The 26,613-nt window shown below is 38.0% G+C and overlaps 1 protein-coding gene across 2 annotated transcripts in view; it reads left to right on the forward strand.

Moving 5' to 3' along the window:
* The window catches only part of LOC139740987 (uncharacterized), a 141,090-nt gene extending 119,986 nt beyond the window's left edge, over positions 1 to 21,104 (forward strand). The window contains exons 4-8 of one of the 2 annotated variants that reach the window (XM_071651571.1): positions 1,886 to 2,150; positions 15,044 to 15,280; positions 15,915 to 16,043; positions 17,591 to 17,789; positions 19,597 to 21,104. In XM_071651571.1, the coding sequence (XP_071507672.1) occupies positions 1,886 to 2,150; positions 15,044 to 15,280; positions 15,915 to 16,043; positions 17,591 to 17,789; positions 19,597 to 19,726 (960 nt within the window). In that variant the 3' untranslated portion in view covers positions 19,727 to 21,104. The remainder of the gene's footprint in view (positions 1 to 1,885; positions 2,151 to 15,043; positions 15,281 to 15,914; positions 16,044 to 17,590; positions 17,790 to 19,596) is intronic. The other variant, XM_071651572.1, reaches the window with a different exon arrangement.
* The last annotated feature ends 5,509 nt before the right edge of the window (positions 21,105 to 26,613 follow it).

Genomic DNA, 26,613 nt, shown 5'->3' on the forward strand with positions numbered 1-26,613 from the left:
TTTTCGCATACTTTCTTATTTTATGAATGTTAGCTCTCGTGAAATTAAAATGCATGCAAAAATGTGTGGTTTTGCTGTAATGGAAAGTCATTACTGCTGAATTCACCTTGTAAAAAGTGGTTTCATGTATATGTTTTTGTTTAAATACCAATCACATCACAGTCATTGTACATTAAGCTATGTCATCGGATTGCATATACCACTACTACAAAAGAACATTTTTTTTTTCTCAAGCTCTCTTCCTACATGTATAAAGGACGGAGTGTAGGGGAACGCTCAAGATTTACCGGTAATTGCACCAAAAAGGAGAGTGAATCCGTGAGCCTAGAATTTGTTGGGCTATCTTGCTAGCTTGATATCTTCGGTCTTTTTTTTTTTTCATGCTGTGTCTACGATAGATCCTCTCTCCGATACATTCCTCTCTTTGCCGGCAGAAACATTGCATTTCCTGTGATGAACCAAATCCTGCCGCTCCTGTCACCAAATCAAGGCCCCCCCCCCCCCCCCCCCCCTCACTATAAGACTTCAATTTGCTCTCCAGTCCTGGCTTCCAATGAGGGAAATGCATGTTAGCAGCCCCGCCGAACAGAGTTTGCGCTCCCTCTTCATGTTTATCCTTTAAATTCTGCAGCCTTAGCTTGTCCATTTGCCTGTTTATTGATCTTTATTGGTGCATGAGTGCTTGCTTGGATTGCAAGACACCGGTAGCTCGAGCGGTGGTAACCCTCCACTCCCCCCCCCCCCCCCCCCCCCACCTCATTTTTCATCAGTCGAAGAGCGCAGCTTGAATGAAACTGATTAAAACATTGCCCAGTCCTTGGGATGTGAATTCAGGGACGATTTCTTTGCACAGCTCTCTTTTCCATATCGCAAGTCTTGTATTACTCACAGTGAAATGTAAACTCCTTTGAATAGAAATCATGAAGGGTACAATCAGATCGCAGCTGTCTTATGCTCTTCCTAGTGGTGTGGAGAATGTGGCCTGATTGCTACTCGTTAATGGCAGTGTGTACATGTAGCTTGGACATGAACAGTTTGTGAGCTTTACGTGGACAACCAATATTTGAGATCTCACATTTTGTCAAATGGAATGTCGGCTCATTTCAAATCAAAGCACATTCATGTGCAACCTGAAAATGTATTAGGCAGATGACTGTGTGCGAGTGCATATTGCAAGCTATATCCTTCATTTCAGTCATGAGAAGTTTTGAGAAGTGACTGTCTTCTCTAACGTAATGTGCAATCTTTCCGATGTTTTGTTGATGTGTGTTGTGTTGTCTGTCAAGTAAGCAGAAAGAAAACTTGTGGTTAGGCTTTACCACTATATGGCTTGCTTTTCATGCAAGTCTGTTTTTACAGAAGTGCATAGATTGGTTTGTGGCAGGAAACTAGATGCCAAAAATCTTATCACTTGTGATGACATCCCCAACTCAGGCCGAGAATAAAAAGAGGTATCTAAGGGGGCACAAGTGATGGAAGTTGCACTATTCTGTCTCTTTGCTGACATCGCGTAGTCCTGAAAAAGCATAATATGCCACATCACCATACTGCGCATTAGATCAGCGGATCACCAATAGTATCTCTTTGGGTTTGCCGATGTTTTATGCATGAAGGTCCAGGGGGGAAAATGTCTGTATTGAAGTGATGTGTCAGGGAAGCGCCGTCATTCAGTTTTAACCATGATTGATGGGCGTCACATTTTTGCGTGCCGTTGTACTTGTTGAATTGCCTCTCAATCAGTTATCAGTGTGAGGCAGAAGCCAATAAACCAAATGCCGCCTGCAGGCTTTCAGATCAACTTCATTGTTTCTTATGTCCTTGTGTGGTTCTCTTATTCCTCCTCCCCCTTCTCTACGCTGTCCATCCTTACTTTGCGACCTTGCAGAGCAAGTACACCTGCAGCTGTTGCCATGGTTACACCGGCGATTACTGCCAGGAGCTGGACGGATGCGCCAACCACCAGTGCGCGGAGGGGGCCCAGTGCGTGGACGTGGTGCAGGGGTTTGAGGGCCATGCCTACGAATGCCAGTGTCCCGAGGGGCGAAGCGGGGTGCACTGCGAGGTGGACGTGAATGAATGCGACAGCAATCCCTGCGTCAACGGCGTCTGCGTAGATCGACCCGGTTCTTTCCAGTGCTACTGCGTTCCAGGTGGGTTTGTGCATGCTGTGATGATATGCTTTTGGGACGGTTATTCTAGAGACAAGTTATTCTGAATAATAGTGAGAAGACAAGAGCGTGAACATTTTAGCTAAATTGTTGTTTTACAACACTCTTGAGGCCTGTTACAGTATCAGCAAAGAACTAATATTGCATTTTAAAAAATATGGCGTATAGTAAAAGGTATGAAATTCCATGTCCTTTAAAATTCATGAAAAAAATTCTAATGCTTGTCCTTTAGCTTGTTTTTCTGTCCTAAGAATATGAGGAATCATCTAGCTATGGCAACACTGTAGCATGAACAAACCACATTTTTTAGATATTATTTCTAACGTTTCAATTAAATATTTAAGAAACAACTGCCAACATGTGTTAAATTAAAGCAACTTTCATTTTCAGTCAGTGGTTTGGGTCATGCTCAAACTCGCTCCCAACTGTATTTTCCTTTCATTACTTTAGCTCACAATGAAATGATGGATATTGTGTATATCTCTATGGGGATTTGGGAATCTCGTATCAGGAATGAAATGCAATGAAAGATAATGATATGGTTATGAACATGATAACTTAGCAGTATCTTGTATCATGACAGTCAATGATGCAAATGAGAAAGTACCCTTCAAAAGATTAATTTCCTTCATTTCCACGTGAGAAACTAAGTTAGCATTGTGCCTGCGAAGGAGTCACGTAAGGCATAGGGCATAAGACAAGTAACGGGAAATAGAATTTATGCAGGCAGTAATGGCCAAGAATTATAATGATATAACGAATGAGCTAGAATGTGGTGGGGAATCCACATCATTGAGGCAGCTGTTCTTGTCACCAACATCCCCTTTAGCCACAGCTTGCTACCTGTCACTCTTCCTACTCATCCCTATAGCCTGCAAACACATACAAAAGCATACGTGTAGCAACAGACTCCTTTCTGACTGACAAGGGTTTGTGCTTGCAAGTTGCTCATCACCTGAATCTCGGAATGACCTTTAACCCTTTCTACTCATCCCCTGAATCCCTGAATGACCTTTAACCCTTTCTACTCATCCCCTGAATCCCTGAATGACCTTTAACCCTTCTTACTCATCCCCTGAATCCCTGAATGACCTTTAACCCTTTCTACTCATCCCCTGAATCCCTGAATGACCTTTAACCCTTTCTACTCATCCCCTGAATCCCTGAATGACCTTTAACCCTTTCTACTCATCCCCTGAATCCCTGAATGACCTTTAACCCTTTCTACTCATCCCCTGAATCCCTGAATGACCTTTAACCCTTTCTACTCATCCCCTGAATCCCTGAATGACCTTTAACCCTTTCTACTCATCCCCTGAATCCCTGAATGACCTTTAACCCTTTCTACTCATCCTCTGAATCCCTGAATGTCATTTAACCCTTTCTGTGCCAGTGACCTAAATTGACAAATTTCACAACCAACCCTATTAACAAGTTATACAGTGTGGCAGGCAGAGTGTTAAGAATGAGATTTATTAGAACCAGCCCCCTTCTTTAACCCTTGTTTGCTGTGCTACTGCACACTCACTGGAGTGCTTTCTTCGCTGATTCAGATAGGCACAGATGTCCAGACACGAACTGAACAGGCAACCAAATGGAGATTACCTAATCCCCTTAATCCCTATTATGTCTCCATGGCCTTCCTATGGGACTGAGGCATGTTACTACACTTGACTAGGCTTAATAGTAACTTTTCAACTAGGTCAAGTCTGGATGGAATATGGAAGAGATAAGTACATGGGCACGGTAAAGGGTTACTACCCACACCATTCCCTGCATTGCTTGCTAAAGCCACTGACCAGTCACCGCCTTTTCCCTCCGACGTCCACCACTGGACGGATGACATTTCAGCAGACGTAGTAGCGTGTCTGATGGGATGTTGTTCAGAACAGGTGCTAAACACAGTGCAATGAGTGCATCGGAAAATGTCACTGATTAACGATGCAGTTGTGGAAAGGGACAAAGAAAAGAAATCACTTACATGGCAGATGGTATTCTGTTGTGTATTCCAGGGTTTTTGCTGTCACATATTGTTCGGTACTTCAGTAGTTTGTGATACTCCAATGGTTCATATGCAGTCAGTATTTGGGCAAGTGCTCTGATCTGATTCTGATTCTGATTCTGATTCTGATTCTGATTCTGATTCTGATTCTGATTCTGATTTTATTTCTGAATTTCTTTTTCATACATAAATGAAATACAAAGTCAATTGAACAAACAAATTGAGCACAGTATAGATTGAATCTGGCAGTTAAAACAAATAAATGATTAATTCAAATACAATTATCTGTCCCCTCCTTCCAATTATCTTTTCTTTTTTGACATGGAATGCAGTAACAATGAGTTTAATTCTGTCAATTTTGAAAAGTTTTTCTTGGCTTTTTGAACTTTGTACAGTAAATATGATATTCAGGATATAGAACCTTGGATTTTTTTTCATGATTTCATTTTGTAACACACTATGAGATGCACGAGTTTCGCCCTAGGCAGTTTAGGCCTGGAGAGGAACAAATTTGTTGGCTTTGATGCACAGCTGTAACATTTAATTTTGGTTGGAGGGATAGTCTTGTATTAACAATCTTTCAAAGTGATGCACTCTGCAATGGTAAATCAAAAAACAAAACAAAACTACCAAGAAACAAAACAAAACAAATCAAAACAAAACATATTTTTACTGAGATTTCTGGGAACAAATTTTCATAGCTCACATTTAGTAGGGTCTATTAAAAAGCTTGGTATTGTTTCAAAGGTACTTTCTACTTTTATAATGGAAAGTCACACATTGTTTTTCATTATGTAGGTACAAGGTATCCCCTTGTATTTTAAGGGATAACTACAATGTAGATCAATAGATTTTGTCTGTACTGTCTTTTCTTGTGTTCTTCTTATTTCATCCTGATGAGATCTGAGATATGGCAAGCTAATATAGTTTTTTTTTTGTCATTTGCAAGAAAGAAGCAAGCCTTATTTTTTTTTTTATCATGGTGCAGTTTTTTTTTGAGACAACACATTTCAATTATCTCCAGTAATATGTAATAATTTCTCCCTAGTCAACAATTGAGACATATTATACAAATATACTTGGCCTTGAGAGTTTTTTGTTAAAACTATGGGCAGAGGTGACTCCAAACTAGTACTATTCACTGAGGGGCGCAGCCCCGAAGTGAATAGTACTAGTTTGGAGTCACCGAGGCCCATAGTTTTAACAAGAAACTCGAAACTAGGCAAAGTATATTTGTTTTATATTTTGGATCAAAAATTTGAATAAAAAGTGAAAATCATTATATAGGCTTAGCCGCACTGCGGCGGCAGCGCAGCGCCTGCAATACGCAACAGTGCAAGAGATCGGAAATTGAAAAACGTAGTAGCTGTGGCACCGCCAGAGTTGCCCGTCGCATGTACCCAAGCGCTCGTATGGCCGCTGCAAACCTGAACACTAGAATACGGGACCGGACGCGGACTGGTACACTTGATTGTAAAGGAGGGTGATTGTGACATCATTTTGCAAATAGTATACTATTTGCAAAATGTCGTCATAAAAGTGACGTCATTTTGCAAATAGTACTTCATGGAGTGTCAAACACACCAACACTCTAAAATAGTTCCAAATACCTATAATCACGTGAAGCTCTTTTAACCAATCAATGGAAGACAAATATTTGATCCAAAATATAATACCATATATACCATGTACCATAATTGTACTTTTCCCCTAATTATTGTTTTTCTCATTTTCATGGTGTGACAGTTATATCATCAACTGTATTACCAACACAATTCCATATTGATCAATGCTCATCTCAAAATGGGCTTCTAGTATCAAATAGGTCATTCTTCATCATTGATAGATGTGAAATGGGTTGAAATGTTGTGTGTGTAATGTTAGGAAATTAAACTATGATGTGTGTGTTTTGAGGACAAACATGGCTACACAGTGTATGTAGTCATGAGGCCACCACGCACTACTTATTAACCTTTTGAGGACGAGCTGATGTTGCTACAACACATATTTACCCTAGACACTTGCTCGAGTACCGGTATACTTGAGACTCGTCTTCAATGGGTTAAGCCTTCATGTCATTACTACAGTCTCTAGCTTGGCTGTTAATGCTTCCTGCATAGCTCAAGGGCTTACATATCAAAATGTGTTTTTTTTTCTTCAAAAAGTTAACCTGAAGAAGTAAATTTGATCACACTTTTGAAAATAGAGATTATCTTATTGTATGCACACTCTTAAGATGCTGAATTTTCACCTGGCTTTTAATAACGAGATAAATCTTTATATTCTTTGATCATTTAAAAGTTTGCGTTGCATACCTGGGACTGTTAGGTAGGGGCTTATGTTGTATATTTGATTAGCGTCTTTATAGAGCCTGTCCAGTACCTGGGGTATCCATTGTGTTAATGTCTCTCAAAATCGGAATGTTTCAGGCTGTTTTTGTGGTTATTTGTTCGTGCATGAAAAATTGATTGAGCTGAGCATGAGAAATGAGAGTAATGCTCTTCATTAAGCTGTCACAGCAAATCTACAAATGTTTGCAGTAGTTATTTGCTTATAACTGAAAGGACTCTAAAAAGATATATATTTTCTGGTTTTTATGTACAGAATTTCTTTCTTCCCCTGCCAGGACGGCACAACAGAGACTCTATGAAGTGGGGTAGGAAAGAATGCTGATCGCCTGTGAAAGTCATCGCAATTTAGCTAGTAGGCACTGGGGATCTTTTGACATGCCGGCGTGCCTTCTCAGAAGTCACCCCGCTTGGTTTTTGCGGATCATAATGCATCATTCTGCGGTGACATGCCAAAAAGACATCGAGGTGTACATGAAGCAAAGCAAAAAACAAAACAAAAACAAACAGGAAGGTAAAATTGAAGATAAGATGCGTGCTGCATTATCCGGCATGTAACACATGCATCTGACGAGTCTTAATGCTTAAAGCAATACCACATGCTGTCATCTCCAACAACCGGATTACTCCTTCTGTGCCTTCGCGAAGTTACGACTCATTCCAAGTGAATTGATTTTGAATGCGGCGTACGTCTTCTTAAAAGCATCAATTTGCATCCCTTTGGTGTGATGCCTCAAAGTAGCACTTAGGTTAACAACTTGCTATGTTAACGGAAGCAAGCATGTAGTCAGGACATTTCTTGGTATACCTTCTAGCATATTACGTCCCCCAAAGAGAGGAAATACGATGCAATAAAAAAGATTAATGTAAATCAACTGGAGCAAAACAAAACAATACAGTCAAACAAAGCAAAACAAAGCGAAATCTGCCAGAAGCAGTTAGCTGTTTTTTTTTTTACCTCAAATACTGTTTTTATTATTTTTAATGAGCAAAAGAGGCTATAACCAAACATAAAACAGCCGAAGAACAAACTCATTTCTGAAATGCCTGCCATGCCCACAGGATGTAGGGCACAGACAGACAAGTAAAAGAGAGGGAGTATAACAAGTAATAGAGCCGCATCCGACTTAATAGAGAAAACATTACGCTGTCCCTCGATACAGCTTTGGGGCTTAGACGTGCAAATTTGCCGTGCTGCGACGGAAGCAAAAAATAAGTCATCTCTTGACCTTCTACGTCTGTGCCATCATCTCCCCCCATGAGTGCCGTAGGGTGTGGCAGGGTTTCTCCAATCCTCCGACGTCACGTCTGATGGAAAATGATATTTCCAGATTGCAAAGTAACATCAGTTGAATAGAATTAATGGTTTTATTGTAATTGCTATTAAAGAAGCATTGAATGCCTGTATTAAACCAATAAACCACGCGACCGAGACGGTCATCTCCTAAAGGAAGATCCCCTCCTAAAGGAATAGGGGAAATGAAGATTACTAAGGGACGCAACTGCTGCTGTCAGGGGGACTTGAACCATGAACCTTGTGATTGATAGTCTGGGGTCTTAACTACTGAGCCACAATATCTCCTCTCACTGTTCTGTCATACGGTATCCAAGAGGGAAAATTCTCCTTGAAAGTGTTTCAGGAATTTTTTAATGTTGAATGTCAGCAGCATTTGCCTCGTGAGTCGATGGAAGAAAACATAGAGAAGAAAAGGAAAACCTTTTTTTTTGGGTTTATTCTTCAAAGTCAAACCATCACATGTCTGAAGGATATTGTACATATAACATTAATTCCAACCTTCTAGCTATAAAATTGAATTAAGTAATGCCTTTCAAAGCACTAAATGAGAACAAAATTAGACTGTTTTATTTTAATTCTTCAAAATGAAACCATCATATATCTGAAGTACATCATACAGTAAATTAAACATAACCTTGTTTCTTACCTTCTTGCTATATTTGATATGTAATCAAACTTATCAATGCCTCTTAAAAGCACTGAATGAAAATTGTTGATTGTTCTGTAGTGGTTCCATCATGAGCACACAGTTAATATCTAATTTCATCTCCGTGTCTTACTTTTTGTGAGGATTAACATGTACATGTTGAGGAGAATATGAATGAGTTCTGTGTGTAAGATGATAGAACTCTTGTAATATAATAAAAACACTCTGAAAAATCTCCGTCAAATCCCAACACACAATGTACCTTGCTGTCTTTGATCTCTCAGTTCATACATAACAATTATTGCAGATATCGTAGATTTTCAGGTCACAGATAGTGCTCTGTATTTTATTGTGGATTTTCAGATGACAGATAGTGCTTCACATCTAAATCAGGGCTGGAAAGGTAATATTTTTTTTTCAGGTAACGTTACCCAAACTAGGGGCTTTAGTGTTGTCCTTCCAATTTATAAACTGTTTGCATTTTGAAAGAAGAGAGAACATGGAAATTAAGTAGGTTCTGAACAGTTACAGACGAACAGTTCAGGATGTTGTATTGGTATGCTGATAAGTATTTTTATCTTATTTATTTATTTATTTATTTATTTTTTTTTTTTGGGGGGGGAGGAAGGGCTATTTATGAGGGTCACAAATGTAGTTCATCGATGGCATTGTCAGGGAGGGGGGGGGGGGGGGATGAGACAAAAAATGCCTTCATTGTCCTGGATATTGACGACAGGATCAGTGATCGATATTTTGCAGCTGCCTTTGAGAGATCCATGTGGGTGCCGTGTCAGAGCTGTGCCAGATACGAGAATTATAATGATTGATGGCAGACGAAAGTGACGATTTTGCACCCCACACGTGCTGTGTGTTGGCATTGCAGGTGGAGGAGCATGACGCACAATTGTGCAATGTCAGGAAGCAAATGCCTCCATTATACTAATCATGCTCACCCTTTAGCTTCAGTGTGGAAAAAAATAACACCCCCACCTCATTTTAGGGTCAATAATTCAACAACTTTAAGTCCCCTTTTAAAGATTCTTCATTACTGAATAAGTGCATCTCTATGATTAATCTGTAATTCAAAGGTGCATTTCTTCAACATTTATTTGCTAAAAGGGTAGACTATAAAGATTTGCATCCAAAGCAAACTTGAAAGGTAATTACATCATCATTTCATCACTTATCTAATTTTCATATGTACTTACGAGCGACATCATCGTTTTGGGAGGATATGTGAATTCAGAATTTAATTTTCAGAGCTGTCTTTACTCCTAAGCTTATTCACTGATATTCTTAACTCTTCTTTTTTTGTGTTTGGTTTTACAACATTTTCTACAAGTCATGTTTGAACATAAGATAGGAGTGGAGTTTCTCTTCAAGCCAAAGATATTAAAACAAAACACAGTGTTCTATTTTTGACATGTCGGAGTGCGGAAAATAGATATTGGCGCCAATAGAGGCAGCCAGGACATCTGCCTGTCAATAACCTGCAGAAGAAAATTTGATTCTGATTTCATTTGAGCATGCAGAGATATAGGATGGAAGATTAGGGGTGGGGATGGAGGGTCGTTGGGAGGGGGGAGGGGGGGGAGGGAATAAAGGAGGGGTTGGAAATCTTGTATGAGATTCATGGCTCGAATGATATTGTGTGTGTGTGTGTGAGTGAGAGGTGGAGATAGAAAGATACATAGAGTGAGAGAAGAAGAGATACAAGAAGAGAGATAGAGATGAGAGAAAGTGAGATATGAAATGCTTTGGAAAACTGTGATGGAGCATATTACAAGACTACAACAACCTCTTTCTCTCTCTCTGATAAACCTGGACACGCACATGAGTTGAAATGGAACAAGCTTAATAAAATTTCAAGTCTTGTGGCCTGTCATATTTCCATCTTAAGATTTGCAGCCACATTCTGTCAAAAAGATGTAAAGAAAGCATATTAAACCACAAAAGCATACCTTGTGTTCACAAGATGCTGTACATTGTATGTATTGTACATGTGGTATGTTTTTCACAAATTGTGCGAGTCAACTGAAATATGGGAAAGTGAAAGTGATTGCCAATAGTGTTTGCTGAATTTTGTTAAAAAATTGTATATTTGGAAGTACAAACTATATAACAAGGAATATATGGCACACATACAGGTATACATATTCTGGATTGCTGAATGGTTCTTTATTTCATGCTGAAGTTTTACAGCATGATGAAAACTAGACCAAAATAATCGTCCAGAGAGTGATTACCGACAAATGCAGGTACAATAAGCTGTTTGCCAGGCAAAAAAAGTTTGTAGGCTCTCTCCATGAAGGTGGCCAGGCATATAATTCGCAGGTGACACACACACACACACACACACACACACACACACACACACACACACACACACACACACTCTCTCTCTTTTCTTAAAACCTGTTGCCACCCATTGTACTATGCCAACAAAGAGCTAAATGTTATCTGTGGTAGATATCATATTCTTGGGATATACTTACGTTCTATCATATTTCTTGGGAGTACTTTTGAGTAAACACAAAGATTTGATGATCAAACGAGTGTTTTGCGTTGCTGCAAGAAAATGAAGCAGAACGAAAATCCCACTTCGGGCAAGGTTGTTTGTGTTTCCATGCACTCCGAATGCAGTAGAGCAGATCTCTGGGGAGCAGATGTGCCACTTTCTAACTCCGTTGAGTATTATGATATCTTGGATGTATAGGGTTAAGATCTTAGTTATCATGTCTTCAGGCAGCATCCTTTCATAGCTATACTATTGTTTTGCATCCTTGTCATTGTATTAATGAGATAATTCCAAGTTCTGTCCTACATTTGTTCATTAATGGCATGAAAATGACCTAGAAAAAAAAGTGCTTTAATTTCAATGCAAACATGCCTCCAAAAAAAAACAACAACAATCAAACACACCTTCAAAAAACTAAAAAGCAAACAAACGTGATGCAAGAAAGAGCAAAATGGGAGACAAAGACAGCAGTTGCCAATTTAAATTGCATGGTATCCATGAGTAGAAAGGGACTAGCTTTTTGTTTTTTATTCTTACAAGACTGGAGATGATTTACATCTCCTAAATGTCTTTGATGTAAAAACAATACCTGGTGGTTGTAAATCATGGATATTAGAAAGAAAACGCAGAAATAGAACCTCGTGATCATTCCGGCTCGGACTCGTGTGCAGTGGACGACCTGAGATGTAAACAGAAATGATGAGGAGTAAACATTTATCCTATCCTGGTGCCAATTTGCAGGAGAAAAGTTTTTGTAAGGATTGCCAGATCAAAAAGTAATACATCAATTTTGTTGTGATAGCTCCAGAAGAGTGAAGTGTAGAATGTCAGCTAGAAGGCATGGCACTTTTGAATTTAGGATTAAAAAAAAGAAAAAAAAAATGTTTCACGTTGAGAATATTTTAATCTCTGGAAGGGAGATTGGGGGGTTTGGGAGGTGATTTGCTTAACCCATTGAGGGTGGGCTGATTTTGCTACAACACACATTTCCTATAGACACTTGCCCGAGTATACTCGGGACTCATCTTCAATGGGTTAACAGGCATATCATTTCATAATATCTTACTTTCCATGTAGACCTCCATTGTATTTATTTCAAATGACAGATATGTGTTCCTTTCATGTAAAAGTGGATAATTTTCAACTGCAGACTCCTTTTAGTTGCACAACACTGAGGCATGTTTTTTGGTACCCTGCCTGTGTGCCCTTCAAAGATCACCTTATCTTTCCTTTAAGCTAGACGAACAATATGCTTTCATGTATGGCGGGTATCCATGAGGTTGGGCACAACCCCAGGGAATAATCTAGCCTGTCTGCTTGTGGTAACTAGAATTCCCCTGCGGTGCATATTTTGTGGGCGTCCTGCTCGAAAACTGCCCACCATCTGAATCGCTTGAATTCTCTAAGGGGATCTTGATTTAATAGGAGTGCCTGGGACATAGACTAGCAGCAGTTCCTTTTACTATATTATGTACCAGTACTGCAAGAGGTCTCCAGGCAAGGTGGCTGCAAGAACCTCTTGAGTGGTCTGACTGGTTTTTCATGTGGTGAGTCGTCTTCACCACATCCTATCATAGTCTGGCCATATGTGATGTGACAGCATGCTACTTGCCAACTAGAAATATTCAAAAAGACAGACTGAGAGAGGTACCCTCCCCCCCCCCCCCAAAAAAAAAAAAAAGAAAGAAAGAAAGAAAGAAAGAAAGAAAGAACACACACACATACAAAAAAAAAACCCCCAAAACATCTGAGCCTTCATTGGGCAAGGTAAAAGAAAGTTCTAAATGCCAAAGAGAAAAAAGAAGAAATATACTGAGCATACCAAGATAAAGAAATGAAATACATTGAGCACTGACATGCCTCATCCATTAACCCTAGACAGTAATTAGATTTGACTTTGAATTTTACACATTCATGCTTCATGGACATCCAGCACTGTCTCCAAATATCTTTTTCACCTGACGGTTTTGAGCATGTAAAGGAGAGCAGTATGGGATGCATATGCAAATTACAGCCTTCAGGTTAAATACAAACTTTTAATGGTCTTAAAGAATATTTTTATTTTCCACAAAGCTTTTTGTTTAGAACTTCAGAGAAAGGTTAATCAAAGTTGTGAACTGTCCTGTGGAAACAATGGTACGTGAACATTGTTATATAAAACTTTACCTATATGAAGTGTTTTTCACATGAACTGAGAAACATAAATGTATACACACATATTTGCACATATATGTGGCACATTATAGCAAAGGACTGCATTGTTCAAGGAAAAATAAAATTGCTTATCAGTGATTTCTAGCTGTGTCTTTCTGGCAAAAGTTGTTCTTAAACTCTCGTATATAGGCACACAATGTAGCACTTTGTGTCAGTTAAATTTTGTGGGGAAAGTCATATTAATCCCTTCCAAGATGGCGAGATAGCAAAACAGAGGACACTGTCAGAACAATTCACACCATGGATCAGGCAACCCAAGTACAGAGTGGACTCCTTTTTGTAGTCTGTAGGGGCGCCACGTTTTTTCATCCATGAGCGCAGGGTTTTAATAACCGCAGTGCCCCCGATTATTAGAGGAGAAGAGTTTCTGCGTAAACACCACAATCTGCCGGACTTCATAACGAAAGGTCAGAAAGTGGCATCCGTTGTCATTAGCGAGTGTCGCCATCATTACTTGCGCTACTTGGTAGAGATTAATATTGAGCTCATGGCCGGCAGTTTTTGGGGGATGGCCACCTCCTTAATGATTTGTATTGATGTGGCGTGGATTGAGGAACGATGCGCTGTGAAGAGTATCACCCATTAGGGTGCGTGCGTGGAATGCACATTTTCACTCCAAGAAGACAGTTCAAGACATTAGTTTAACACATTACACTATATACACATTTCCTCTTTCCCATCTTTGACCCTTATGTGTTCAGGCACTGAGTTTAACATGCTAGGCTTTTTTACCAGCATTTGATAGTAATTCATCCAAACTTGCCCTAGTGGTAAAGTTAGGAAGCCCTCTCAGGTGTACAACAGTGGGACTAGACCGTCCAACCAGAAGGCCATGGTGAAACAATGGTGGTCAGGGGGGATTAGGTAATCTTTATTCATTGACAGTTAGTTTCAAGAAATCTGTGTTGCCAATTGGCAATGGAAGCATTCTAGTGTGGGTGTCAATCAGCAAGCAAACCACAGCAAAGGGTTTAACACTTCTATTTTGAGGAGGAGGAGCGTGATGTGATTTTTTTTTATTAGCACTGCATACATAGCCAAAATAAATACTGAAAATGTAGAATTCAGGAATATTTAAAAGAGGGTGTGAAAAGAAGATAAATTTGGCAATCACAACTATAGTGAAAATATGATCAAAACCAGATTAAAAGGGAGGAAGTTAAGAAACTCCAATTTAAAGAGTCACCAATTTTTTTGCACAATATTTCTCAGAAATAAATTATGTGAGTGTGCAAATGAACAAGCTGATGATGTCATCGCCTCACAATTTTCCATTAATTGTTTACAAGAAAAAGAAAATCCATTCTGCTGTTATAAAATTCTAAAGCAAAATGTTATTATTCCTAGAAGAAGTTGAAATAAACAAAAATAATGATCACTCATATTAATTAGGATTTGAGACTGGGGCATAATTATGCTTGAACAAATCACAACAAAAACAATACAAAACTGGAAATTTCAAGATTTTATTTGTAAACTATATGGCAAGTTATGAGGCAACAACACTATTCACTTACTATTTGCATATATATAATAACTCCTGTTCCACAATGTCATAACTATCCTCTTTTTTTTTTAATATCCAGTTTTGATCAATTTTTCACTGGTGGGCTTGTAAGATTTTGATTATTGAGGCCCATACTAAAGTATGATGTTAATGTATATTGCACAACAGGAATATAAAAGTTATCCTTTTGATTGTAAATACACTAAATATGGATACACATGAGGCAACCTCTAATCGATGTCCTGCGTAAGACATTACTACTTGAAACATGTGTTTGTAATTTTGCTCTAATGACTTGGTTGTCTCATTTTTTTTTCATATCTCTCACCATGTTTACTCTTAGGCTACACGGGAACACAATGCCAGATCCAGTACAACGAGTGCGTCTCCAACCCCTGCCTCAATGGCGGGTTCTGCATCGACGAACTTAACAACTACCGATGCGACTGCTCGGTGGGTTACACGGGGCCCCACTGCGAGGAAAAAGTGGACCTGTGCGCTTCCAGTCCATGTCACAACGCCACGGTGTGCGTGGACGAGGGAAGCACGTACTCCTGCACGTGTGCACCAGGATTCACAGGTAGGTCAGCTGCGATCCTTCTCGGGGGATTGTCGTCAGTGACTTTACCTTCTTCTTACGTAGGCAAGAACGATATGATATGTGTGTGTACTCAAAACACCCACATTCTTCTTTGATGCAGAACTTTCTGTGTTGGCATTCAAGAGCGTATCATGTATCGGTCTGGGGGATCTTGATTGTTATGTGAAAAATGCAGCAAGCATTTAAAGTAGAAGCAAAGTGGAAGCCAAGGAATAAGACTTATGGCATCATGATCCTTTGGGCCCAAATTGGTGGATGATACCATTTCTAAAGTGCATGATGAGCAATGTGCAAAAGTTATAAAGTGCATACTATCTGCTTTGTTGAGTTTCTTGTTAAGTTTTCATGCACACACGCACAAGTACCACATGAATTAAATATGGAGAAAAATTAGAAGTCAAACTAAGAAGCGTGGTTTCTGCAAAGCTGTAAAAATGCCTCCTAAAATGCCTCAAATGAAAGAAAACCTTGATACAAATGAAAGATGAACCTTGTTTGACCCAAAAGACATATTTTTGGACTTGCTCACAAATCAGTCTGTGTCACTTTAGGCAAGTTTCATAATACATGATCACATTTTGTCTCCCCTCATCTCTCCTGTTCCACTCCCAAGGTGTACAGTGCGAAGTAAACATTAACGAGTGCCAGTCGTCGCCATGTTTAAATGGGGGGAGCTGCCGAGACGACGTCAACTCCTACCGATGTATCTGTCCAGAAGACTTTGGTGGAGTCCACTGTCAAAGTAAGACAGCGCAAACCTGTCTTTAAGTGTACCAATACCCTGAGTATTATGTTTGTTATATTTGTGGAATATACTTGAGACATGCCCTCTTAAAAAATATTAGAATTTTTCGCTACTCCAATTTTTATTTGATGGGGTTTAAATGTAAATTTTAAAGAGTATACAAAAAAAAAACTGAAGTGAAAAAGAATAGTTGATCAGCTGATTCTTTCAGTCGAACAATCGCTCTATCAATATTTTTTCCAAATACATCTTGAATGATAGTGATATGCACTGCATGCACGCGATCAGCTAACTGATTGACATGGAAGTTTGATATCATTCGTAAAAACATATGTGTATGGCTATAATGTGCACACATCAGCACCAGCGATTATGGAGCAGAACTTGAATGTGCAGAGCACAAGTGCCGAATTGTTATAGACGTATGATCTGATTTATCAAAAGATGTATACTTTCAGGGGCTATCACAGGTGAATTATGGTTATGTTTTGTGTATTCTAGCTGTACACAAATTTGAGATATCGAAAACAAAGCCATCCTAATAAAAGGTGGGGCCCACCTTTTATTAGGATTGCTTTGTTTTACTTTGATTTTGGATATTTCAGCCATTTCAAAATGACTTTTCATCAAACGAAACATTGAATTCCTCTTATAATTGTATGCTCTTTAACATTTCATAAGGTTGTTTCTAAGTATCTTGCAAAAAGTAAAATGCTGAATCCTTATCTCAACCAATACTATACCACCCCTTTGGTGATACATGTACAGTTCATTAGTAATTGATCAAAGGCACAAATAAAGGCCATTAAAGCCTGGTTGAAGATATTTCATTGGTTGATTGGTGCAAACCTAACTTTGCCTTCATTCTGGAAAAATATATTTACTCTGTATGTATAATGCAGTATTGATGATTGTGCAATTTACGAATTATTTGAACTCGTAATTGACTTATATGTGTTTGCTTCTCTTGTGAATTTTAGATGCCCATTCAGTTTTAAGTTCTTATATATCTTTCATTGTATAATGCTTACAAACGTTTTTGTAATATTGGCTTTATATACAAATTGTTCATGATATAGATGTATTTTTTTAAAATACAAATTTAAGTACAAGTATTCATGAAAAATCCTCAAGGCCTTGACCGTGTAGAGTTCATGTATAAACACTCACCACTAGAGGGAGACATTCAGCAGTCATGCTCATGTCCATTCACAGAAACTGTCACATCTAAAAAATGATTGATGGATAGAATGCGCCCTCTACCCAATGTTTACAACATTTGTATATGCTTGCCAAATTCAAATTTGTCATGTGATGGCAGTATTGGTAGAGCTTCAGTACAATGAATTTGAATTATTAATTTTTTCCATATCTCCCTGAAGGTATCATTCATTCTTTTGGACTCGTACCATCATGTTTGTTTGTATGTTTTTTACCTCTGTTGTTCTCTTTCTGTGTCTGCCTTTCGTGTACATTTTTTTTTCTTTAAAAAAAGTTGGATTACTAGGCATATTCTTGCAAAATTCTTTCCTTATTGTCAACAGTTTCAGAAGTGTTCATAGAGCATGAACCTCCGCATTACAACAACAAGGGCGGACAGCCCCACAACTACTACATCGTGATCGGCGTGCTAGCGGGGGCGCTCTCCGTGGCAATGAGCATCATCGCCATCTGCGTGTGCTGGCTGCAGAAGGGAACGAATCCACGGAAGATCCAGCCAATCAGTGGCGGCGATGATGACAGGTAAGAAGAATGTCAATGATGGGGGGGGGGGGGGGGGGGGGGGGTTTGGAGTGATGGAGTGAATGAAACTTTTTCTTTTTCAACTTGGAAAAATGGTTGGTGTAAAGTGCCATGTCATCATAGGCAATGCCACAGTGATTTAAAAACGTTTGAGTTATCACATTTGATGCATACAACTGTATGTGTAGGTAAGTTGTATCACAAAACGTCCTACCATACAAAAGTTTTGCAATAAAACCAGAAATAAAATGAGGTATCACTATTTTTCTCAATAAACCATAACTGTAGATGGTTTATTCTGGAAACAATGTTATTATAACTATTGTTCACATTTTGTGTATTTAACATTACTTAACATTGATTTTACTGATTAACATTTTTAACCCTAATCAGGCTGGGGGGGGGGGGGGCGGAATCCGCCCCCCCCCTCGGCGTTTCGCGCAATATCTTCGCAGCGCGATAAGCTCCCGCTGCAATGTTTCATGACTTTTTTCTTTAAAGTATCGCGCAACTTTTGAGACCAAAATTGTTGCGCCCGCGCGTACCGTTTTGACGCGACACCCGTTCGAAAAAAATTTGTCAACCCCAAAATTGCTCTAAAACGTGATTTTGTGTACAAATCCAATGCAAATTGTGTTTTTTCAATTAATTCACATAAAAATTCATATCTTCACTTAGAATGGACGAAATTAATTTATTTCAGCATAATAAAGCTTCGAATAATGTCTGTGACAAATTTTGGCCAAAAAACAAACAAAAACAAAAGGTCGAAAAACAAACAAAAACAAACGGTCGAAAAACAAAGAAATACATAAGAAATTCAAAAAAACAATCAAATACATAAGAAATTAATTTTGATACAGATTTTTTTTTATCCTATGTCTCAGGAGAATGATACAAGAAACATTTTTAAAAAGAAATTAGCTTAATTAGAGCATTAATAAGTGATTTAGAGCCCAAAACTGATTTTATGCATAAATTACAATAATTAATTAATATAAAATATAAGAAACATTTTTCGGAGAAAGCAACCGTACATTTTGATAGTATACGTCGCGGGCGTCGCGTGTGCCGATTTTCGGCGTGATCACGCGTTCCATAGGCGAGATCTGAAGGGGGGGGGGCGGAATCCGCCCCCCGATATAGCATAGCCAAAAAAGCCCAGCCTGATTAGGGTTAAATTGGTTGTTTCTATCCCTAATTCACATTTTAGAATTGTTTTGAAGCACTACAGCTGGGTTTTTGTTTCATCTGCAAATGGTAAATAATGCCTTTAACCCATCAACTGCGATATACACTAACAGTGAAACAACTGAATGCTGTTGAAAAAGCTTGGCAAATTACAGATCAAATCTCAATGCCTTGAAGTGTTAGTTAAATTGCAATGTAGAACTGCAGAGATGGAATGACATAAGAGTATTATCCCTTTTTAAGAAAAATTTTACCATTTTACCCATTGAGGACGAGTCCCGAGTATACTCAGGCAAGCTTCTATGGGAAATGTGTGTTGTAGCAAAATCAAACTGTCTTCAAACGAGTTAACATCTTGGTGTCAATGTTTATTGCAATTGCGATTCAGAGGCAATATTTTAGGCAAGTTTTCGATTCACAAATATCTGTCAACTCAAAAAAAATTTGTAAATGTAACTGCTCCAAAGTTTCTAGCATATACAGTACTTCACTAGGGTCCAGGATGAATGGAAAATACCTATGATTCTTTTAGGATTCTTTAGTTCTTGCGTGTCTGTAATTCAACTCATATTTCTCGTTTTGTCTATTTTTTATTTCCATTCATTCATTCCTTCAGATTTTTTTACAACATCAGCAGCGTCACAAAACCCCGGCCGTCGGTTCAAGCCATCTACGAGCTGACGTCGACGAATTACAGCACCAACGTGGACGAGCCGCTCATCTCTCTAAAACCGAAGTCGGTATAACTCCAAACCTGTACCGCCTTTCACATGATGTAACATTTTGTTTGCCATGACTGCTTAATACGAACTCTTGCTTGCCAGAACGTTGGACGGAGCATTCTGTGGCCAGCTCTCCAGGCACATCTACTCTTGCCCTCCCAGAGGTTCAGGGACGTGTGAAGGGAAAGATATCCTCTACTTCTCGCATCTGTTCTCCCTTATTAACATCACATGTACTGTGTACCCATACAGTTCTCTCCATTTTTTTTTCTTTTGGTCTTTTTAAAGATATATGTGTATTTTGAAGGGCAAATCTTGAAATGGTATATTCTTTCAACCCCTATAAAAGTCAAGTTTGATGGTCTGAACCAGTGCTGTATATAAAGAGAGTCTGGTCAACTGCTAAATTGGACGCCATGTTGTTACTCAGTGTATTATGCGTTAGAGGGTTAGCGTGTACGCTCAAGATGTCATAATCAAGTAGAGCGTAGTTAACAATATGGGCACTGCATATGTGCTCTCTTTGTTAACGACATGGCTCCACAAAGGTCACGAGACCAGCTATTGACCAATCACAGGCTTCAAAACTCATAATCCAAAAACTGAGTTGGCCAGACTCTCTTTATATATGGCACTGGTCTGAACCAACTTGTGGTTAGATCGTCAAGATTTATGATGCATCTTGTGCAGTGAGTTTCAATGCCATGTAATTTTCCATTTTTTACGTGTCATCTGCTTCTGGGCCCCCTTTCAAGTAATTTTAAGAAATGCTACAACATGTACTGTATAAGCTTTTATTTTCATGTACAGATATTTGTGTCTCTGTGTTGGAAAGGATTTCTTACTTATTGCTATTGTATGTTGAAAAAAATAAGCCCTAGATAGCACCAGAGAGCATGTAGAACCCTAGGAACTTCGCGCTTTGCACACATCAACTTGGAATCTCCCGTTTGCTAGGGGTTTCAGGCAGGAGAATCTCCAGATCAGAAGGTGCTTTGGGGTGGAGTCTCTGCAACAATAACAATAACAACAACAACAAAGAGAAAGACTAGCAATGAGTTAACCTGTCTCTTCACAACTGTTTACTTGACTTCATATCACACACCATAAATATTTGTAACCTTGTTGTGAAATAGACAGATGGACAAATTTTCCTTGGACTTTCTCATGTCAGGGTTGATTACGTACTTGTAGATTGCTGTGGAGAAGAACATACATTGTACTCGTAAGCACCGAGTGAATTGATTCACTGTTGTAAAGCTCCCTCTGTAAAAATTCTGCACCCGAGTTTGTCTCTGTATGGTTTTTGCTTAGATACTGTCGAGAGTGCATATTGCACAATTTGATTTTCTGTCTCCTCAGAGTTGTGTTTTACCCTAAAGACAGCAACTCAACATCCTTACAATCAAAGCAAAGATTGGAAATAGCCTGGGACCACTGCACATTACTTTGTTGCCAGTTTAATAGCAGCCTATGTTGAAAAACTTGTTTATGTCAATATGTTTCATGCTATCACTGACATTTCTGAAGACATGAACTGGCAACGCCATGCTACTTCAATTTTTTTTTTTTTTTTAATCTCCTGTGCTTTTTTTTTTCAGAGAAACAAAGTTGAAGACTAGAGTGGGAAAATTATTTCATGTTTCTAGCATCAAAATATGAAATTTTTGTAATTGTGTGTAATTTGATTGATGTCTGTACATGTCAAAAAATGTTTAGATAAAACTCTTGTGTTAGGTTTATACTAAATCTTCCATTTTATGAATTATGAAAATATGCATCATTACGTGAAGGGAAGAATCCATTGTCAAACTTGTAATGGTATCCATATTTCGTGATGGAACCAACAATGAATGCAAAAGATGACTTATTGGCTGAAATTCTGGTATGTTCATTTTGAAAATGATTGTCATTATTGTATGCTAAACATCATGAAATAAATTTTTGGACTACTGGCTTGGCTTAGCAAAAGGAAGTGGTCCTGACATTTGTTTGTAATATATCACGTAAGAGTAAGTTACAGCTTGAAAGTTTGCTTTCTTTTTATATGGTAGATCAAGGCATTCAAGTCTTAAAACCTTTTAATTTGCAACCCTGAAAATTTGATTCCTTTCATAAGCTGGTGTATTATAGAGCTACATTACACGGTAATTCAGACCGGTCCTTTCTTCAGAATAATAAAACTGGAAACTTCTTTATGATGGAGGGGGAAATAATACTTTTGATTTCCAGTGAATTTGATTGGACCCTGAAAAAATTCAAACCGTTATTCTCAGTACAAAAGGGAAGCGTATTCTCAAGTGACATGGGGTTACATGTAGGTTTTCAGATCTTAAGAAAAAACAAACAAACCTGAGGTGTATAACCATAAGATTTCATTCGAGATAATGTGAGAAATTATTCTTCAATCATGCAAACTTTTGTGATGTTTGCCAAACGAATTTGTGACCATGAAGAAGTGAGGTTGATTTTTCAATGATCATATGTAGAATCATAGCTAATGGAAAACCTTGCCACCGATTCGTGCATGTCTAGTAAAGCATTAGTTGCTATCCTCATTACTTGTGTATTCTTCAATATTCTTCTCAGGAACTTTGGCAGATTTGGCACGAGATAGTTAGTGCTCTTGTTCTTGCACTCGCATTATTTTCCTATACATTGCACTCCTGGTATAACAAACACGGTTATAACAAAATTCCGGTTGCAACGAAGTAGAAATTCGGACCGGCACATTATCCACTCTGTGTATTTTTAATGTTTATTATTTGTTCGGTTATAACAAAATTTTGATATAATGAAAGAAAACCGCTGGTCCTGAGGACTTCATTATTGTACTGTCGAAGTGGAAATTTTTGTGCAACCAGAAACCAGTGCAAAAATATAAGCAAGCAAATATTTTTGCGTGTTATATATTCCAGTGATCAATGTCTTGATTCCATGGAGTTAAAAGCCTGGCCAAGCACGAAAAATTACTCAAGCAAAAAATTATCCACTTTCACAGTAACCCAAATTTTTGGATGTGTTTCCTATTAGGACCACTCGTCAAAGATGCTCTGAATGCATATTTCTGTGAGAAGATCTTTAAACAAACACTTTCAATTGTGAAAGACCATTGCTTAAAGTACAGTACATGTGAATCTATCAAAGCACAATTCTGTTGTCACATGTTATGCTAAATTGTGTTTTCAGCAAAGGTACTCAGAAAACAAACTCTTTCAGTGCACTCTTGCAATGACAAATTTGCAGTTTCAGAGTTGGCGTGTGAAACTGATAATGCTTCATTGACATCTGCTCTGGGTCCTGTGCGAAAAATTTGCCCAAGATGTTGTGCTATTTATATATTTTGTTTGGATGTAGCTTTCAATTACACTTGGGCAAAAGAAATATATTGTTGCATTGGCATAACCTGCTTGACCCTACTTTTAAGGAGACTTTTGCTATGAATATTGTGTATGATTGTGCTGCCTTTGCAATCAAATTTGCTGTGCAGAAAACCTGGAAATGTTGTGGTAAGTTTCCTGCTATACAATATGCGCTTCGAGCAATTTCAGTGAGATTTTAACCTCTTTCTTTTTTAATGAGCACACCCGATGCCACTTGTTTGGGCAATATTCACACCCATATTGCTGCTTATCTTGCTCAATGAAACACATGCATTGTGCATGTATGCTCCACTACCCCCCACCCCCCCCCCAAAAAAAAACAAACAAACAAACAAACAAACAACAACAATGGCCTACTTACCCTGTTTTCCAGTTGCCCATTGCTCCAATACAACAATTTTTTGTTGCCTTTCTGGGAAAAAAATTCAATGTTCAAATCAACCACATTTTTCAAGTTAATGTTAATCAGTAAACAAGCTGATTGGTGAAAGAGTCATAAGATTCTACACAGTTATAAGAGTGTCATGAAATGTATGAAAAGTTTTCCTCATGTTCTCCCATATCACTGACATTAGCCACAGCCAGGTATATGAATTTGATGAGGGTGATGCCCTCGTGGCTTCACAACTCTTCACTAAAATTCCCTCTCTACCCCCTTATTTTTTTTTTAAGGACAAGACATGGTATCCCTCAAATCAGATTGTTCTATTAGAGTTGTACGATTTTCAGCAATAATTGTTTGTTTTGTTTAGGGAGGAGGCATTGTAGTTTGTGCATTATTGACAAAAAGATGGATTTTTGTAGTCTTTTTGTTTGCAAGAATTGTGAGGTGTTGACATCAGTGTGTCTGATTTGCATATGCAAATTTAACTGATATTACTGTTTTGCAAATTAACATTAAACTCCCAAATCCAATGTCTTTCTTCGGTTTTGCCCCATTCTAATGAAACTTCTGTTTTCTGTGTTCGACATTTCTCGTCTTATCAAAGTGTCCTTGAATTCCAGAGTGCAGTTTTTCCCTGTAATAATTAGCCAGGCTTTGGGAAAGTGAAATGATTCGAGTATTATGTAGGGGAAAAAAATAACTTCACTATTTAATGCTTCCCCCCCCCCCCCCCCCCCCCCAATCAACAACCCAATGAAGCAAAATCAGCTACTGTAATCAGCTTGAGTGGTGGAAAAAAATAACACCAAACATTCAGCAAAGGGGTAGTTTGTCCTCTCCATCTATTAATTGGCAGCCAGTATCCTCCCAGCAACCTAAAGCTGATGCTGTTTCTCATAGATTGTTAGTGATTGTGGGGTTTAAAAGTGCAATATATTGCTACATGATACACTGCTAATTTTACTTGCTGTCTTTAACCCTTATCCAAAATATTGTTACAAATGAGTCCACTATCAAAACATTTGATATATCCTAGTCCTTAGAATTATAGTAGGCAACATGAAGAAGAAACCTTATTTCTCATCATCATATTGATATGAAATATCTTGTATATTTCCACAAAGTTCTTCATTCCATAATCTGTTTTCTAGTGTAATATGCCAGTACTTTAAAAGTTTTCATTTCGAAATGAAGTATGAAATGTTACTGAAAATCTTACGGTAAGGTGGCTATTTACCATATTTTTTCTCATTTGAGGCTTGTACAGTTTTTATCAAAATATTTATCAGGACTTGTAAATACATATACTGAACAGATGATCATTAAAAAAAATAGTGTAGACAAATGTTTGTATCATGTACTATTTATGATTGTGTTATGTTTCAATACATGTACTTGTCTGCTTGGAAGTTTTTATGAAATGATGGGAGGAATTCAGTTTAAGTTCAGTCCATAGATTACGCAGTTTTTTCCCTGCATCATTGCTTGTGATCCATGGTGTACACAGAGGTCCAATAATGAATATTTACTGGGCAAGGTACGTGTACGTGTATGCTTTGAATACATCAGGCTTATAATCCATGGGGTTTGTTTAAGCCACCTAGGTGATTTTGGGGTCTGCAAGTTGAGTTTTGGTTTGTGTTATGTCATGAGGCTTTCATCAGAGAATTATAATACTCTGTCCAGAAAAGAGTATGTGGTATTTTTTTGTTGTTGTTCCTTTAGTAATATGTGACAGGATATTAAAGAGATTGTTCATGGTTAAAAATGATAGGGATTGGAACATTGCACACTTTAAGTGCGTAGGACAGAATTAAACCAACATGAATTGTATGCTGTCTGGAAGCTGCAAACCTTGAAAAAATAGATAAATGAATAATGCAGTCTCTATGTAGATCATATATATTATGTGTCTTTCTGAATTTTGAATACCTGTGTTTATCATCTTTAGCCACTTATGTTTCAACACACACATACATGTAACAAACACAGTGATAGGTTTGAAGGATGTTGGACAAAATCATAATAATTTGAAAGTTTGAATATTTTCAGCCTCTGTCAAATTCTGATTTGATTTTTTTGTTTGTTTAGGTGAAAAACATACATGTGTATGATGTCAGAGTAGAATTCTTAGCTTCATTGGACCAAATCATTTGGTGTGTTTTCTTTGTTTATTTAATAGCCATATTATCTTTGTGTTGTTTATAATGCTTTTGAAAAACTGACAACCCAATTCTTTCATTTCTCGCAAGCAACATTTCCCATACTAAGTGATTTTTATGGCGATGTAAATTCTCATGGTCACAAATTTTATGGGGAATACTCCATGTCAATTCTCTCATCACGAGTGATTTGTTTCAGCGTTAATATGTGTGTTTGCAATGAGCCACTTTCAAGTGTCAGTCCTATCTGTGTACATGTGTTATGATTTAAAGAGACACTGAATATTAAGGTGAGACTAATTGGATTGAATTCACAAAGGTGGTTTAAATTTAGTGCATGAACTAAAAAAAATAAGTGTGAAGTGGGCATACCTCTGAACATGTTCAACACATGTTTGTTACTTAATGTCTATTGATGTACACAACCTGTCATGTGTATTTATGCAGAAGAAATTTGCATAAACCATGGCCTGAATTTGAATGACCTTCGTGAATTTGAGCCATCAGATTTTCTCTATTTGAAAGATGATAGAAAAATGTTGCCTGAGGAATTATTGGATTTTATCCCCTGAATGCAATGAGTGCTGTGGTATATTTGGCAGCATCACAATGACTGATGATCTCTATACTAAATTCAAGCATTATGATGGTAAGGGATTGAGATTACAATGGAAAGACTTTTTCATGTATAAGTGAAATTTCATTATCTTTTTAAAATTTGTTTCTGCTGAGGCATGTTTTCCTTTTTTTTTTCTTTTTTAATGTAGATGACAGGACTTCCATTGAATAGAACTGGTCAAAATGTTTCATATCTTGAGTTAAAAGCTTGTGTTGAATGCATGTATGATAGGCTTTGATCTACAATAAACAACCTGTACATTACTGTATAGCTTCATTTTAGTGAAAATAAAATTACCATTCATTTCTTAAAATGTGGTGACTGATGGATCTTTATTCATGTTTGCTGTTTGGAATGTAATC

The sequence above is a fragment of the Diadema antillarum genome, unplaced genomic scaffold (assembly GCF_040938485.1).
Source record: "Diadema antillarum isolate AM-2024a unplaced genomic scaffold, OU_Dant_1.0 seq00000894_RagTag, whole genome shotgun sequence".
NCBI lineage: Eukaryota > Metazoa > Echinodermata > Echinoidea > Diadematoida > Diadematidae > Diadema > Diadema antillarum.